General features: G+C 55.1%; 2 protein-coding genes across 2 annotated transcripts in view; both read left to right on the forward strand.

Moving 5' to 3' along the window:
* SYNGAP1 (synaptic Ras GTPase activating protein 1) overlaps positions 1 to 11,906 on the forward strand; it is a 31,809-nt gene extending 19,903 nt beyond the window's left edge. The window contains exons 12-18 of the mRNA XM_040473111.1: positions 49 to 269; positions 981 to 1,022; positions 1,416 to 2,490; positions 2,813 to 2,986; positions 4,636 to 4,847; positions 5,967 to 6,057; positions 9,968 to 11,906. Of these exons, the coding sequence (XP_040329045.1) occupies positions 49 to 269; positions 981 to 1,022; positions 1,416 to 2,490; positions 2,813 to 2,986; positions 4,636 to 4,847; positions 5,967 to 6,057; positions 9,968 to 10,114 (1,962 nt within the window). The 3' untranslated portion in view covers positions 10,115 to 11,906. The remainder of the gene's footprint in view (positions 1 to 48; positions 270 to 980; positions 1,023 to 1,415; positions 2,491 to 2,812; positions 2,987 to 4,635; positions 4,848 to 5,966; positions 6,058 to 9,967) is intronic.
* Positions 11,907 to 12,723: 817 nt separating this feature from the next.
* On the forward strand, positions 12,724 to 15,687 carry ZBTB9 (zinc finger and BTB domain containing 9). Its single transcript, XM_040473211.1, has 2 exons — positions 12,724 to 13,002; positions 13,188 to 15,687. Exon 2 carries the CDS (start codon positions 13,270 to 13,272, stop codon positions 14,695 to 14,697), a length of 1,428 nt encoding a protein of 475 aa, XP_040329145.1. The 5' UTR covers positions 12,724 to 13,002; positions 13,188 to 13,269; the 3' UTR covers positions 14,698 to 15,687.
* Positions 15,688 to 17,407: the final 1,720 nt, after the last annotated feature.

Consider the following 17,407-nt stretch of genomic DNA (forward strand, 5'->3'; position numbering starts at 1 on the left):
CCCCCCAGCTCAGACACCCTCCATCTGCACCCTCTGAGGTCCTCTTAGAGCTGGGCACTTAGCCCCCAGGTAACAGCCTCACCCTTCCAGGAAGCCCTTCTGAAGCTGGGCCCACTGCCCCGGCTCCTCAATGACATCAGCACAGCTCTGAGGAACCCCAACATCCAAAGGCAGCCAAGCCGTCAGAGTGAGCGGCCCCGGCCTCAGCCTGTGGTGCTGCGAGGCCCATCGGCCGAGATGCAGGGCTACATGATGCGGGACCTCAACAGGTGAGCACCTGGGACCCCCACACCGGTGCCCTAGGAGCCCCTACTTTTCTGTTCCGGACACACTCCACTGGGCCCCTGTGCATCTCTCTAGGGCTTAAAAGGAAAAAGAGGCAGGCTCTCACAGAAAATGGTAAGGAGACCGGTATAGTCCGTGGTTAGGCTGAGAGCCCCTTTAAGGCCAGAGGGAGCAGGAATCTCAGAGCCCCAGGAAGAGTGTGGAGGCTCCTCCAGCTCCAGCTTGCTGGAAGCCTGGGGGTGGGGGTGGGGGGGGGTGGGGAGTGGGGTCCTGCCACAAGCTCTGATTTGCCTTGTCCCTCTGCCTGCCCAAGCCTGTCCCAGAGCTGAGGTTCAGCCACACAAGTTAGATCAGCCATGTCGTGTCAAAACGTTCAGTTGTCTCTGTGCTGGTTGGTAAATAAGCACTTCCCCAGCCCCCCGCCAGAAGCCTGCAGACCTCAGCCACGATCCAGCCCCAGAGAAGTAACATGTGGACCCTAGCAGGGCCTCCCGAGCCCTGGCATCCACTCCGATGTGGCGGCCTCGGCTGCTGTTCATTCTGATGACTGCCCTGCTTGTTCCTCCGCCCCGGTCTCCCTCCATGATGCCATACCCATTCCACCATTCCCGCCTCTCCTTCCATGCGTCCACGCCTTCTGCCCACCTCTCTCCTTCTCTCTGTCTGTGCTCGCCCCTCTTCCCATCTCTCTCCAGCTCCATCGACCTTCAGTCCTTCATGGCTCGAGGCCTCAACAGGTGAGGGGCTCTCCCCTCCCCCACCCTCCGCTCCTCTCCTGTCTGCTCCCTGCTCCCACTCCAGTGGCCTTCACCTTCCTCCTCCCCTCTTCTCCTCCATGCACCCTCATCTCCTCCATATCTGCTGGGACCTGCCCCTCATCCCCCATCTTGGTGCCCCCATCTCCCCTCCTGTAGGTCTCACTTCCTCCCTGGAAAGGAAAGGCCTTTTCCTTTCCTTTTTCCCATGTATCCCCTCCCTACCTGCCCTCTGCAGAGCTGCCACCTCCAGCTCTCCTCCCTTCCCTGTGGGTCCCACTTCTCACCCCCAGGCCTGTGCCAGACCACAGCAGGCTCAGTTGCCGGTGGTGTTGGCCTTACCTCCTGCTTGTACGCCCCTTTCCCTTCCCGCAGCTCTATGGACATGGCTCGCCTCCCTTCCCCAACCAAGGAGAAGCCACCCCCACCGCCCCCTGGTGGGGGGAAAGACCTGTTCTATGTAAGCCGTCCACCGCTGGCCCGTTCCTCGCCGGCGTACTGCACGAGCAGCTCGGACATCACAGAGCCAGAGCAGAAGATGCTGAGTGTCAACAAGAGTGTCTCCATGCTGGATTTGCAGGGTGACGGGCCTGGCGGCCGTCTCAACAGCAGCAGTGTGTCCAACCTGGCGGCCGTTGGGGACCTGCTGCACTCGAGCCAGGCTTCCCTGACAGCGGCCTTAGGGCTGCGGCCTGCGCCCGCTGGACGCCTCTCCCAGGGGAGTGGCTCGTCCATTACAGCGGCTGGCATGCGCCTCAGCCAGATGGGTGTCACCACGGACGGTGTCCCTGCCCAGCAACTGCGTATCCCCCTCTCCTTTCAGAACCCTCTCTTCCACATGGCTGCTGATGGGCCAGGCCCCCCAGGGGGCCACGGAGGGGGTGGTGGCCATGCCCCTCCCTCCTCCCATCACCACCATCACCACCATCACCACCACCGAGGTGGAGAGCCCCCCGGGGACACCTTTGCCCCGTTCCATGGCTATAGCAAGAGCGAGGACCTCTCCTCAGGGGTCCCCAAGCCCCCCGCCGCTTCCATCCTTCACAGCCACAGCTACAGTGATGAGTTTGGACCCTCTGGCACCGACTTCACCCGTCGGCAGCTCTCACTCCAGGACAACCTGCAGCACATGCTGTCCCCTCCCCAGATCACTATTGGTCCCCAGAGGCCCGCCCCCTCAGGGCCCGGAGGTGGGAGCGGTGGTGGGGGCAGTGGTGGGGGTGGCGGGGGCCAGCCGCCTCCATTGCAGAGGGGCAAGTCTCAGCAGTTGACGGTCAGCGCTGCCCAGAAACCCCGGCCATCCAGTGGGAATCTGTTGCAGTCACCGGAGCCGAGTTACGGCCCTGCCCGTCCGCGGCAACAAAGCCTCAGCAAAGAGGGCAGCATTGGGGGCAGCGGGGGCAGCGGTGGCGGAGGGGGTGGGGGGCTCAAGCCCTCCATCACCAAGCAGGTACGTGAGGGTGGGAGGAAGGCCAAGTGGGTGAGGGCCAGGGAGGGAAGAAGGAAATGGGGTGGGGACGTGGGGGCAGAATAGAGTCTGTGGTCTGAAGGTACAATTTTCTCACCCCTTTTCATTCATTAAACAAGTGTATGTAGAGTCCCTGCTATGCGCTACGTCCTGTTCTAGGCGCTGTGGATTCAAGGAGATCAACACTAGAGCAGGGGAACAAGGTTGGGACGGTCATCTCCTTTGGCAGCGCTGTCTCCTTCTAAATGCACCCTGCCTTCTCCCACCTTTCCTTTCTATTCACCCCCACCTTGCCCCATCCCAGCATTCTCAGGCGCCATCCACGCTGAACCCCACAATGCCCGCCTCCGAGCGAACGGTGGCCTGGGTCTCCAACATGCCTCACCTGTCAGCTGACATCGAGAGTGCCCACATCGAGCGAGAAGAGTACAAGCTCAAGGAGTACTCTAAGTCGATGGATGAGAGCCGGCTGGACAGGGTACGCCGGGCCCCTGACCTTCCCGTTACCCAGAGGGGAAGCCTCTAGATGCCTCCCAGGGATGTACCCAGGGTCAAGTAATTACGGGAGAAAGAAGAGACAAAGACCTGATCCCCTTCCGTGAGAAGCCTTCAGTGTATCAGGGGAGGCTGTCGACAGTCAGTCTATCGGAAGGCCAACGTCCAGCTTTATTTTGTGGCGTGTCATAGACTGTCTGGGGAGAAAGATTCTATATTAAGGTTTATTTCTGTGTTCTTCCCCAGGGGGGAACATAAGCCCTGGCTCTTGTGACTACTCGGGAAAGGGGAAGTGGATTTGCCAGCAGTGTGAGCTGATAAATTGGGCAGGGGGCACAGCAGTTACAGTTACACTACAAGCGATGTCCAGCTTACCCAGTCATTGTCCTGTGGGCATAGGGTGACAGAGGGTCGGTGTTGGAAAGTGGCATGACTTGGCCTGTGTGTGGAAAAACCGTCTGGACTCTCAGCTTGGTGATGCCCAGAGCAAAAGACAGCAAGAGCTCAGGGGCACACACAGATGACTTAGCAGAAAGTTCCTTGGGGAAGCTGTTGCTCCAAGGGCTCTGAAGAAGAGGGTAGCTGTAAGATTAGGTTATTGTGAAGAATGTCTGACTCCAACCTGGGTGGAGCAGAGAAAGGTTTCTTGGGGCATGTGGTCTTTGAGCATAAGAAAATGTCGGGACTGATCTAGGTGGACTCGGTGTAGCAAGTTCCGTGAGAGAGTCGAGCTCTGATGCATCAAGGTAGCCAGCTCAGGTAATATATAACGTCTCTGCTTTGCATCTAGAATGGGGTTCGTTATGTATGTATTCTCTCTGGAGAATGAGAAAATACTCTCCTAAGTCATTTTTTTCTGTTCTATGGCTTGGGTGAGATATTTTTGTTGATGAAGGCTCTAGACTAGTACCGTCCAGTGGAACTTTCTGCAGTAATGGGAAGTGTCCTGTGATTTGCACCGTCCAGCGTGGTAGCCACTGGCCACACGTGGCTGATGCAACCAAGGAACTGAATTTTAAATTTTTTAAAAATTTTAAATAGCCACATGTGGCGAGTGGCTACTGTATCAGATAGCACAGCTCTAGGCTCTAGAGCCAACAGGGCAGATAAAAATGACTCTTCTGTGCCCTTCCAGCCCCAGAATTCCAGGATCATTAGCAACAGAGAGGCATTCCTAGATTCTCATCCTCGACTTGTTTGAAGCCCAGACCCCTCCCTGACCCCACATCGCCTCTTCTTATCTGATGTCTTTTCTTCCTGGGTCTCCCTAATGTGCCCTGGTTGGGTTGAAGAGTCACCTTAATGTTTAATTTCTGTGCACAGTCCTTCAAGGTGTGTCCGTGAGTCTGTGTGGGTCCTCACGTGTCCAGATTTACATGTGATGGCGGGTCTGTGCTTCTCGGTGTAGGAGCATATGACCTTGGTCCATTTTAAAGGAGCCTTGGCTCCATGGGAGGGCCTTCTCAGAAGCTACTATGTCTGGTATGATGAGCAGGCAGGGAAGGGTCTGGAGAAGCCAGCTGGGATGTCCCTCACCATGCAGTGGCTGCTTGGTAGGCAAGGATGGAGACTGGGTGGTGGGGTCAGGGTGAGGCACCCCTCACAGTGCGGGGTCGTGTGCCCGGCGGGCAGGTGAAGGAGTATGAGGAGGAGATCCACTCACTGAAGGAGCGGCTGCACATGTCCAACCGGAAGCTAGAAGAGTATGAGCGGAGGCTGCTGTCCCAGGAAGAGCAGACCAGCAAAATCTTGATGCAGTATCAGGCCAGACTGGAGCAGAGCGAGAAGAGGCTAAGGCAGCAGCAGGTGGAGAAGGATTCGCAGATCAAGAGCATCATTGGCAGGTGAGGGGCGGCCTGGGGAGGGGTAGCGAGGGAGAACCTGAGGCTGAAGAGAGCCAGTGAGCTCCCCCTTTAGCCTCAAGCCCCAAACTCAGGGTCCCATGAGGAAAGCCCACCACCCCACTCCCAGAGATTGCCACCCATTCACTGGTCACCCGATGGGGAGAAACCTCTTGCTTAGTGCACAAGTGTTCCTCTCCCAAACCCCGATCTCTCTCCTGAGAGATTGACCTTTGAAGCCCTTGGAAAATGTGCTTGTTACCGTCCATTACTATGTGTCTGGCCCCAGCCTAGGCTGCAGCCTCCCACTGGTTATTCTCAACCTAGCCTGTGATGTTCTCCCCAAAGTGAGGCAGAGAGCCCCAGCCAGAGCAGTCCCTGGCTATCCCCATCCTCGGTAAACCCTTTCTCTCCAGCCTTGAAAAGGTGCTCTGTTAGAAAGCGAATGACCCTGCTTTGAGTGGAGTGCGTGCACACTTGCACTGCTCTGCCAAGCCCTGGCCTCCAAAGAAGGTATCCTGGCAAGGTGGTTAGCTGTCCTGGGACCCCACGCCCCACTCAAATCAGGGCCAATCCCACTTTGGTTCACTCTGAATGTATATTTGAGTAAGATTGATTAGAAGGAGAAAGGCCTGACTTGAAACTTGTTTTCAAACCCTTCTCTAATTGATATCCTCGGCGAGAAATCACCTTGAGAGCCTTCATCAAAGGCAGGGAGATGCGGGGAATGATGATTGTCGACACTGCTCTTGGGCTAGGGGTGTCCCAGGGGCTGTACTGGAGATGGCCTGGGTTCGGGGACATGGAATGGGAAATGCAGAAGCTCAGCTACAGAGGGGCAGTGGGAGGGCACCATCCTGAGTGGGAGGACGGAGTGCCGGGGGTGTCTGCGTGGCGGAGGTCTTCGAGGCCCAGAAAGCTGTCCTTAGCACGGGAGAGTCCTTGAGAGGAAGGTTACTGCAGGGTGTCTTTTGGGTCATAATGACGGAAGGATTCGAGGGCAGAGGAGAAGGACTCCCAGGCTTTTCCAGAGAGCTGCAGGGGTTCCCCAGGATCAGGAGTTCCACCGGCAGGCTCCAAGCCCGTGCCCGCCACTAACCCCACTGAAGCCCGTCCCTTCAGGCTGATGCTGGTGGAGGAGGAGCTGCGCCGGGACCACCCCGCCATGCCTGAGCCGCTGCCCGAACCCAAGAAGAGGCTGCTCGACGCTCAGGTGGAAATTACAATGTCATTTATCTTCTCCGTGTCCCATCCCCATCCATCCCACTGTCCTTCGTGCACTCACTGCACCAGCCACCCGGCCCCATCACCATCTGTCTCCCACTGTCCTCCGTTTGTGCTCCCCGGTGACCCCATCTTCATCCCATCGTCTGTGCCTTTGTCACTCCTGGCAGTGTCAGCCCCACCCCTGTGCCTTCCTACCCCGTCTCTCCCGCTCCTCTCTGGGTCTCGGAATCTCCACCAGAACCTCAGTCTCTCTGCCCCCAGACCCCACCCCACCCAGTTCCTGGCACCCCTGCCCTGTCTGTGCCTGCACCTGTTCACCTCGGGAGTTCAGCTTCCTCTGAGCTCATCTTGGGCCAGAAGCGCTAGAGGCTGCAGTTGACTAGACTAGAGCACAGGGCAGGGTGAGTTCCAGTTCCCAGGCTCTGAATGGTCCCCATCACCTCTGTTCTCTTGGCTCCCCAATTTTCCTGTCTCCTGGGCAACTCCCTAATAGCTTCCTCTTCTGACTCTTCAGCTCTTGAAGGCCCCTCTCACCTTGAAAGCTCTCCTTCCCTCAGTATGAAAATCCCTCCCTCTGGTCCTCACACCTGTCTAGCCCTCCAGCTCCCTGCCGCCCTCCCTCTCTCCTCAGCCAGCTTGTAGGACCTCCCTCCTGCACCCTTACCCCTTGCTCACCCCAGTTCTGCTCACTTTCCCACCCATGCTCCTCCTTCCTCTGCTCTGACCGCCAGGCTTCCCCACCACCACCGCCAAGGCTCCTGACCCCGTGACCCCACTCTCTCCCCCTGCAGCTCCTCATCAGGTAACTCTCCTGGTTCCGCTTTGACCACGGGCGGAGGACACAGGGGGAGGTGACTCCGGACCACTGCAGGTTGGTCGTGAAGCCCGCTCCCCTCCAACTCTCTGGAGCCTCTCCCCACCCTCACTGCTGCCCTCCACACCCGAGAACCTCCACAGACCCTACCCTCCTGACACCTCCTGCACAGACCCGGCTCCCAAGGCACTGCCCAAAGAGAGCACTCCCTGCTGCTCCCAGAAATGCTCAGTGACACCCTGCCAACACCAAGCATTTTGCCCTGGACAGGCCTGGCACATCCCCAGATCTCTCCTACAAAACCCGCCGCCCAACCTCCTCTCGGTCCTCTCCCTCTGCCTCTCCGGTGTATGTCTGTCACCCCCCATTTCACCAGAGCGTCCTTGGGAGTTGGGACTTTGGAGGTGGGCTTTGTTAAGGGGTGGCGGTGATGATGGGTTGGGGGACCCTGGCTAGAGGGGCTGTGCTGACTGCAGCAGGTAGGTGGGGGTTTCCCCTTCCTTCCCTAACCTCCGTTCTCCATCCCTCCTTCTACCCCTCACCCGTTTCTCTTCCTCCTCCCTTATATCTGAGTGGAAGGGATCTGTAGCTCCTGTTGGGCCCCAATGGGTGAGAGTTAGGAATGGGCAACTGACTCAGGAAGACTTTTGGGGGGGCTGAAAAGAATGCTGTTCAGGATGTCAGGATACTAGGCAGGGTGAGTGGAACAAGGAGAAACAAAAAAGGAGCCCTGACAGATGTTAGGGTGCAGACGGGCCCATGTGGCGTGGGAGTTGGAAGTGGGGTGAGCCGTCTTCCTAGATAAGATCATGGGCTCAGTAGCCATGTGGATTTCCAGGCAGAGATGCCGGGAACAGCATGTTAAATAACCTGTCCGTCCTTATCGGAGCTCACCCCCCATCTCCCGCCACCCAGTGGCCTTGCCGGACACACGGTCCTACCTAAAACCCAGTAAATGGGAACCTGTCAGCCACTGATACCATTTCTGGGGTGCTTTCTTTTCTGCGGGATTGACCTGCAGTGGGCAGTGGCTCCTCACACTGTAATTTTAACTCTCTGCCTGCCCAGCCTCTCCGTCAAAGTAGTTAGTGATCTGCAAACAGATGCTACGAGTCACCAGGGGACCTCACCACTTGCAGGACTCCTGCCGCGAATTCTTTTGTAAAATGAATAATGGCGCCCTAATTTATCTACTTTCTAAATTTGGGTCCATGGGGGTGTAGGGGGCATGCCTGTGTTCTGTTGCCGGCAGATAGGCAGAGGGAAGGGAATCTGAGGTTCCCTTCCCTGCTCTCCTGCCACACTCAGGATCCCCTACCATACGTAATTTCCTCTCTTGCTGACTTGGGGAAAGTGTGCAAGATGCTCAGCAAGCTAAGAGGGGAGCTTTGCTTAGGGCTGAGGCTTTGGTGACCTTCTGAGAGGTGAGGTCTTTGATTTGAAAGGGAGAGCCGATCTGGGAGCCTCTACTGGGAATGTTTTGTATCCTATAGAGATACGGTTACGCAGAACCAGGCTGCTAGGCCTAAATGCCCTGTGGCCCAAGAAACAATTTGGATGCGTTTGTTTTTTTTAACATTTTTTTAAGTGTATTTATTCATTTTGAGAGAGAGAGAGAGAGAGAGAGAGAGAGAGCGCGCGCACATGCATAATGAGCAGGATGGAGGGGCAGAGAGAAAGAAAAAGAGAGAATCCCAAGCAGGCTCTGCACTGTCAGCACAGAGTCTGACATGGGTCTCCGTCTCACGGACTGTGAGATCATGATCTGAGCCGAGATCAAGAGGCAAATGCTTAACCAGCTGAGAGCCACCCAGGCACCCCTGGACACTTTCTAAATCACTCTTAGGTATTGGTCCCTCTGCAATTTAGCCATTGACTTAAAAACTAATTCTGTGCCTGTATTTTAAAAAGCCAAATGAGCAACCAGAAGTATAGAACAGGTGGCTTTCTTCTCTCCTAGCGGAGGAACAGCAGCCAGAGCTGGGGGCAGGAGCCAGAAGCCAGGAGCTGGTCCAGGAGCAGGAGGAGGTGATAGAATAGGACCAGGGGTGGGAGGAGGGTCTGATACCCCTCACCCTCTAACTGGGATCCCAGGCAGAGGGATTGAAAGGATCCTGGGGGCGGAAAGGAATGAAGCAGTTCTGCTTCCTGGGGATGCGGAGATTGTGGCATGCTGTGCCTCTGCAGAAGCTCCCAGTCATTTCTGCCCTTAGCACGAGAGAGAAGCAGCCCTCCCACGATGTTTTTACCATCCCACATGACTTCCCTGAATCCCCCTTCCCCCCCCCCGCCCCCCGCCCCAGCCCAGTACAGTTAAACCTCTCTAATTTGGAGTGTTATATTGGGAAGATGGCCACTCTGAATAAGTGACAAAACTGAATAACAGTGTCTAACATTTAATGAAATGCGTGTCTTCAAAATACGTACAGTAAGTAGAACTCGGTGAACAAGGCTTTTCCACTCCAGGCCCTCAGGGAGCATGCGTTAATGAATAGATAGGATTCAGAAGTCTGTTTGCTCGTACCCTCCTACAGACACGTTTCCACTATTAATGTGCTTAGCACGCCCTTTCTTCATAGATAAAGGAAAACTCAAGCCCAGTTTTTGTTCAAATTATGAAAAAATTCCAAATCCATGGGGGTCTGGATTAATGAGGTTTTGCTGTACTGCCTCCCCTTGTTCCCTCAATACAAAGTTCCTACCTCGGATTGGGGGTGGGCTGGGAGGGGGTGCCAAGAGGAGGAGGGAGGCTGGGTAGGGGGAAGATGCAAGGGCTTAGGTTGGGGGTGAGGTAGGAACTTGTTTCTTTCGACTGGTTTCCCGGTATGACTCCCTGGGTTGGAAGGCCCATTAGGAGTCTGGGGTGAGATTCCCTTCTCCCTGATCCCAGAAGATGTAACTTCTACTGCAGGTGAGAAACACAATAGGAGGATGGGGGTGGGGGGTTGTCTTGGGGGAAGGTGGGAGGACATGATTCATGGAATGGGCTGGCTATGGGGGAGGCTACGGCTAAGGGGGCTGACACCCAGGCCCCCGCGAAGCGTCTCAATAAGTCCGCGCTCTCCTCTTTGGTGTCTTGCAGGAGAGGCAGCTTCCCCCCTTGGGTCCAACAAACCCGCGTGTGACGCTGGCCCCACCTTGGAACGGCCTGGCCCCCCCAGCACCGCCCCCTCCACCCCGGCTGCAGATCACCGAGAACGGCGAGTTCCGAAACACCGCAGACCACTAGCCCACCCAGCATCACAGACCTTCTTCTCCTTCCCCATGCACCCCACCCTGGAACAGCACCCACCACCAGGACTGGATATCGCCGAGGGACAGCGGGATTGCCTCCCTGAATGCCTCCTTGGGGGGCATCAATCCCCCACCCCCACCGCACCATTTCCAGGAGGGAGAGTGGGGACCCTTAGCTGTCCCCTTTTCCTTCCTGTTGGGGTGCTGCCCCCTGTGACCCCCAGGGACCCTTGCCCCAGGACACCACCTACCCCACACAGACCCCTTCACTCCGGGGTGCTATCCCCATCCTCTGCCTCATCGTTCCCCTGAGCACTGGGGGACAGACCCTCGCCCCCACCCTGGGGGTGTGGCACCTCCAAACTTTCAACTTCAGGGTGATTTTTTAGCAGTAACCAGAGCTGACAATCTAATTCCCCTCCACCGCCCCATTTTGGCCTCCCCTGTCCCCCTTGTTATGGGGAGGGGACCCCAGGTGAGGGGGCCCTATTACCCCTTGATTTCTCAGGAGCGTCTGGGGGGGCTCAGCACGCACAAACTCCTTCTCCTCCTCCTACTCTTAAATTTACTCCCTCCCCACCCAGAACCCAGATGGGGTGGAGGGGCCACCGGGGCAGGGAGGGGGCGGCAAGGGGGGAATGGGAGTCATCTCCCCTTCCTCCCACACCTGATCTGCTCTTGGCTGGTCCCAGAGCGGGGTGAGGGGGCTTATGCCCCCCCCTCCCCCAGTGTGTTGGGTGGGGTGGAATTGAGGTTAGGGTGAGGGGTTAGGGTCTAGGAGGGTGTGTATGTTAGGGAGGACAGACTAGTTGATCTGCCCTACCCTGACACACACAGCCCCCCTTGTCCCTCCCCCTCTCTCTTCTTGGTCTCTACTCCCAGGGGGAGGGGGGAACTTACTCTAGGAAAAGCCATGTCTCTCTCCCCCGGGGTGGGGGGACCTGTGTTGGAGGAGGGGTGTTGGGGGCCCCCTTCCATGACTCTGTCCCCCCCCCCCGGGGGAGGTAGGACAGGGCTGGGCTTCCCTCTCATCCTCCCCCCTCCCCAATCTCCCTCCACCTCCCTCCCTCCCGCCAGCTCCACAATTTTTCGGTGTTTCTCTGTACATAGCTCTCTGGCGGGATAGGGGAGGTAGGATGGATGGGGTTTAGGGTGGGTAGGTCATGGGAGGGGAGAAGCCCCTCCTTGGCACCCCCTCTTCCCTGACTGCTGTCCCCTACCCAGCCTTGCCCCCTCATCCCTTCTTGCGTTTGGTATTGAGACTCTTTCCAGACTTCACCCTTCTTTCTTTTGTATGGACAGTTCCCCTTCAGTCCCATCCCCCTACACACATACACCCAGCCGGGGCCAAATTTATACTTATATAAAAGTTGTAAATATGTGAAATTTTATCCCTGTGCCCTCTCCTTGCTTTCCCAACCTCAGACCCTACCCCTGGATCCTCTTTCCTCTTCTCTTTGGCTGTTGTAATTATCTGGGGTTTGTACTGTACATATCGGGGGTGTGTGTGTGTGGGCTGGGGGCAACCCCTCTGTACAGAGCTTCCTGGCCCCCTCCCCCCCCACGCGTCCCTCCCCCTCCACCACCCTAAGGGTAGGGAGATGCTCTTCCTACTTGTTTTATTTTGTTTTCTCGTTCTCCCTCCCCACCCTGTCCCACCCCACTCCCAGCCTTCTCTGTCCTTCACCACTATCCCTTTTTCTCCACTCCCAGCCCCATTTCCTTTTTTTCTGGAGTGTGTGGTGAAACAGAAAAATCATGTTTAATAAACGGAGATTGTTCTTTTATCGCTGTACTGATTTTCCTAAGCTGCGACTTCCAGACAGACCAGCAAGTGACGGGATCTGCTTTTTCATAGGAAGGTGACCTGCTGGAAGAAACTATATCCCTGCGTGATGCCACGGTATTCCCCAGAATCTCTCTCCCACCCAGCGATGAGACTACTGTGTTTTTGAGCAGGGGGTTTGCACTGGCCAAGCTTACCCAATCTAGGTCTCTCCTCCGCACTGCTCCACTTAACCCGAAGGAGTAAAGAGGCCAAGGAACAGGAACAGTATCTGATAAATTCCAAGTTATGTTACACACGCACGTTTAGTGATCACCTAGAAATAAGGTTTATTTAATTGCTGGTTAAAATGCTACCCTACGGAATGGAGGAAAGAACTTGGTGCCTCAGCAAATCTGAGTTCCAATCCCAGACCCGTCACTTGGCAGCCTCGGTTTCCCCCAAGAAAACTGAGGATCGCGACATCTATCTTCCAGGGCTGGGGGAGGATACAAGGAGATGTGTGGACAGTACGTGGCCCGCACAGTAGGTACCGAATTAAACTCGCCTTCTCAGCACCTACCGGGGGACGGGGGCTACATTTAATCACCCTACGACTTTTGAGTCTCCCCCCTCCCTCCGAGCTGTGCTCTCCGGAGGTCTGGCTTTTGCGGTCCTCCCCCAGTAGAGGCCACCCCATCCGCAGCCGCGTAGGGGCCAGCGACCTCCTGCTAGCCCCGCCTTCTCGCCCGCGCAACCAATCAGCACGAGGCTTTTAGGCCACTGCCCTCCGATTGGCTGCGGCTCTGGCACCGCCCACCACCCGGCGTTGGCGTCCGGCGGGAAGGCGGTGGCTTCCGGCCTGGGACGGCGAGGTGGCCGCAAAGGCACTCTGGTCCAGAGCCGCGTGTGTACCGGCGGGGGCGTGGCGGCGGGAAGGGCCTCTCGGCCGTCACTCAAGGTCTCCCGGTGGCCGCGGCTTCCCGGGAGCCGGGCTCTCAGGGCACCGTGAGAAGGAGCGGAGCGGAGGGCAGGAGCCGTCGGGGGCCGGCGAGGTCAGGCGCGTGGCTGGAAGGACCTCCTCATCCTCCTTCACAGGCCCTGGAAGTTAAACCCCGGTTGGTCTTTTGCTGTGGTTGTTTAGTTCTTATTTCCTTGGTGGGGGAGTGCGCGGGATTGATCTGCGGAAATCGCCACTGACTGCAAAGTTTCCACATGTTGGGTTGGGGAGGCGAGTGCTGTGTGAGGAGACGTGGTTCCCCTTACCCAGAGCTTCTGTGACCCCCGTCTCTTTCCTCCACAGCCTTCGTCCCGCGTGGGCTCCGCCCCCAGCCCCTCATCTCCCGTATTCGATCCTCTGGGATCTCTCTTTCTGAGGAGGCCATATGGATACCTCGACGCCTTTGCCTCCCGTCCCCCCCTCCCCGATCTGCAACCCAGCCCCGCGGACGATCCAGATCGAGTTCCCGCAGCATAGCTCCCTGCTGCTGGAGGCCCTGAACCGCCACAGGCTAGAGGGCAAGTTCTGTGATGTGTCCCTCTTGGTGCAGGGCCGGGAACTTAGGGCTCACAAAGCAGTGTTGGCTGCTGCCTCTCCTTACTTCCATGACAAACTTCTTCTGGGGGATGCGCCACGTCTCACTCTGCCCAGCGTCATTGAAGCCGATGCCTTCGAGGGGCTGCTCCAGCTCATTTATTCCGGGCGCCTCCGTCTGCCACTGGATGCTCTCCCTGCCCACCTCCTCGTGGCCAGTGGCCTGCAGATGTGGCAAGTAGTAGATCAGTGCTCAGAGATTCTTAGAGAACTAGAAAACTCAGGCGGTGGAATTTCAGCCCGGGGGGCGACCTCTTACCACACACTTCCTTCCACCACATCCTCTCCAGGAGGCTGGTGCATTCGCTCTTCCCCTTTCCAGACCCCAGTGCAGTCTTCCACTTCTACCGAGAGCCCCGTTTTAGGGGAGGGGAGCGAACTGGGCGATGTGTTACAGATTCAAGTTGAGGAAGAGGAGGAGGAGGAGGAGGAAGAAGAGGAGGAGGAGGAGGAGGACCAGGCGTCAACAGCACCCTCCCAGACTCCTCAGCCCCCGAGAGTATCAGGAAGCTTTCCCTGCCCTCATGGATCTCACTCACTGCCCGTATCCACTACGCCCCGCAGGGTTCCAGAGGGCGAGAGCGCACCCCTCGAGCCTCCTGCCCCTCATACTGCACTGCCCCCCAAAGTCTTCTACATTAAGCAGGAGCCCTCTGAGCCTAAAGAAGAGATATCAACAGGTGGAACTCAATCTGGAGGAGCAAAGGAGGAGACCAAAGTGTTTCCTGGAGGGGACGCTGAAGGGAATGGAGAGCTAGGGTTCTTGCTGCCCTCGGGAGCAGGGGCGACATATGGAGGAGGAGGAGGAGGAGGAGGTCCATCCTGGAAACCAGTGGATCTTCATGGGAATGAAATCCTCTCAGGGGGTGGGGGACCTGGGGGGGCAGGACAGGCTGTGCACGGGCCTGTGAAGTTAGGAGGTACACCCCCCGCAGATGGAAAACGCTTCGGTTGCTTGTGTGGGAAGCGGTTTGCAGTGAAGCCAAAGCGTGACCGTCACATCATGCTGACCTTCAGCCTTCGGCCCTTTGGCTGTGGCGTCTGCAATAAGCGCTTCAAGCTGAAGCACCATCTGACGGAGCACATGAAGACCCACGCTGGAGCCCTGCATGCCTGCCCCCATTGCGGCCGTCGGTTCCGAGTCCATGCCTGTTTCCTTCGCCATCGGGACCTGTGCAAGGGCCAGGGCTGGGCCACTGCTCACTGGACTTACAACTGACTGCTGAGGCCATGCACTAATTTCTAGTGCCGGAGAGCCACTGCTGCTGATGGACACTTTCCCCTCACCACCATTGCACCCCACTCTCGGATCTTGAAATCATGCCAAGAGAATAGATATATCCTGGACATCTTGTTCTTAAGTGTGGGCGTCGACCTGTCAGATTTGGGAATTCAGTTTTCTCATCTCGAGGTTTGCTAACCACCCCATCAGAAGGTGGTGTATAGGGCATACATAATTTGATCACTTGCCCATAATAGACCTTTCATACAGTAAACCAGATTTCAGATTAAGAGTTTGCTGAGAAAAGAGAGCAAAAAGACGTGACGATTAAATGTTTGGTCTCCACGAGGAGTTAAAGGAGCTGGTCTCCACGTAGGGATGGTCTCCACGTAGGGATGTTTGATTCTAAGGTCTAGTGATTCCGAAACTAATAAGCTCTGTGTTTTCGCCCTTGTCATTGCTGAAATGATTTAGGTAGAGTTCTTTTTATGTGCTTTCTTTTGTTAGATCTTTCCAGAAGCTCCTCAGATCATAACTTGCTCTCTCACCTTCCCAACACTTCTATTTTTAATGTGGTAGTTGAGCACTTTAACAAACTTGAGCATTCCAGGTGTCATTCCTAGAACCCTCTTTTTAACAGAGGGTATTTCCTCAACAGTCTGTGCCTCTTGTTTACCTGTGTCCACCACTGATCACCCATATATTGATCACAGTGATTGGAATGTGACCAGTGAACTCAGGAGGTGGCCACCGACCTAAAATGCTCTCAGGGTAGCACCACTGTTTTGAACAAGTGTCTGTTGTCAGAGGCTGAGACAGCGCATACAGAAGGCTGGAGAGTGACTGCACAGTAGGACCACACACTCTTCCTTTCCATCCCACTCACACGATAGCCCCTTGAGAGAGAGAAGAGTAGATACTGGAATGGGGAGATTTTCACAGTTACTTAATTTCTTCAAATAAACTTTGCCCTGAAATCTAAGCTGACAATGGAGTGGATTGAGTAATTTATTGGGAGAGACAGCATGAAAACAGAGTTGCAAAAACTTGAATGTGTTCCTTATGCAGCAGGGCTATGTTGATGGGGGAAGAATGGGATGGTTTCACATTGGTGCAGAGATCATTGTCCTCGACCTCAGTGGGCCAGGTTCTAGGCCTTGACCTGCCACTGAATGATCGCTAGTAAGTTCCCTTATCTTTCAGAGTGTGAACTGGTCATTTTTGGTTTTTGTAAGGTGGTATATATCTCCTAACTGGTTCCCTGTCTTACTTTTGAAGGTGTTGGTTCACATGATCTTTACCTGTACTCTCCCCTGACTTTTTGTATCATCGATAACATTTGGTTGTTTGGTTTGTTCTACATTTAGTGCATAGCACTGTGCTAGACCCTGATACCCTGACCTCCAAAAGTTCACAGCTACCACCAAAGCTAGACAAAAATGACAATGTAGTATGACACATCCATCAAAGGGGGCAGTGCAGGCTACTGTAGTGGCATAAAGGAAGCTGAGAGAAGACCTCTTGCAGATGAGCAGAGGTTTCACAAAGATCACTCTGTACCAGAGTATAGTGACGGTGTGGGTGGCTGCAATGATGTTGAAACGGTGAACGTGAATTGAAGTTAGAACAGTAGGGCCAGGATTGATGGCTTTCCCCAAGGCATGTTCCTTAAAATCTTACTGGGTATGGCACCCAGAAGAGGCTGAAAAATGTGACTTTATGGCTGAGAAGGTGAATTCGAGCTGTGATCTGTCAGCCCCTCTAAAGAGCCACGCCATGGTACCATCCCCATGGTAAGGACTGTGAATACACTGGGAAGGGGGTCAGGGAGAGGGCTACCAATCTTGGATCAGTTACAATCCCACCCACCTGCCATTCTTTTGGCACACATTCTGTAGGTGACTACAGACATACCTCAGCAATATCACACGTTCGGTTCCAGACCACTGCAACGGAGCAAATCAGATGAAATTTTTGGCTTCAGTGCATATAACAGTTATGTTTTTATGGTAACCTGTTAAGTGTGCAGTAGCATTAGGTCTAAAAAAATGTACATACCTTTAAAAAAAATTGCTAAAAAATGCTAACGATCATCTGAGCTTTCAATAAGTGGTAATTGCTGATCACGGACCACCATAACAAATATATTAATAATGAAAAAGTTTAAATATTGCAAGATTTACCAAAATGTGATGCAGAGACCCAAAGCGAGCAAATACTGTTGGAAAAATGGTGCCGATAGACTTGCTCCAGACCTTTAATTGCAGGCTTTCAACAGAATTGCTACAGACCTCAAGTTTGTAAAAAAACCTTTAGTTTGTGCAGTATCCACAAAGTGCAATAAAGCGGAGCGCAATAAAATGAGGCACACCTGTGTATCTATTGAGCAGGATCCTTTGGTTGCAAGCAAGGGAAGCTGGCTCTGACTAACCTTATTAAAACAGGAATCTGGAAGTATGTGGGGTATCCTGGAATGGAAGGAAGGGCTCAAGGACCAGCCTTTGGAAGGATAAGACCTGGATAAGGATAAGCCCTGGGCGTTCAGGGAGCAGGAATTCCTGGGGGATTTTTGTAGGTCGTATGTTTTGGGATGATCCAAGAATTCTTTTATCTTTTATTTTTTAATATCTTCGAAGGAGAGAAAGAGAGCGGGGGAGGGGCAGAGAGAGGGAGACACAGAATCCAAAGCAGGCTCCAAGCTCTGAGA

This window comes from Herpailurus yagouaroundi, unplaced genomic scaffold (assembly GCF_014898765.1).
Source record: "Herpailurus yagouaroundi ecotype Mexico unplaced genomic scaffold, PumYag 139, whole genome shotgun sequence".
Taxonomy (NCBI): Eukaryota; Metazoa; Chordata; class Mammalia; order Carnivora; family Felidae; genus Herpailurus; species Herpailurus yagouaroundi.

Bases quoted from the DNA above. Each gene is read 5' to 3' on its own strand.
- ZBTB9 (XM_040473211.1), top strand. From the start codon at position 13,270: ATGGATACCTCGACGCCTTTGCCTCCCGTCCCCCCCTCCCCGATCTGC.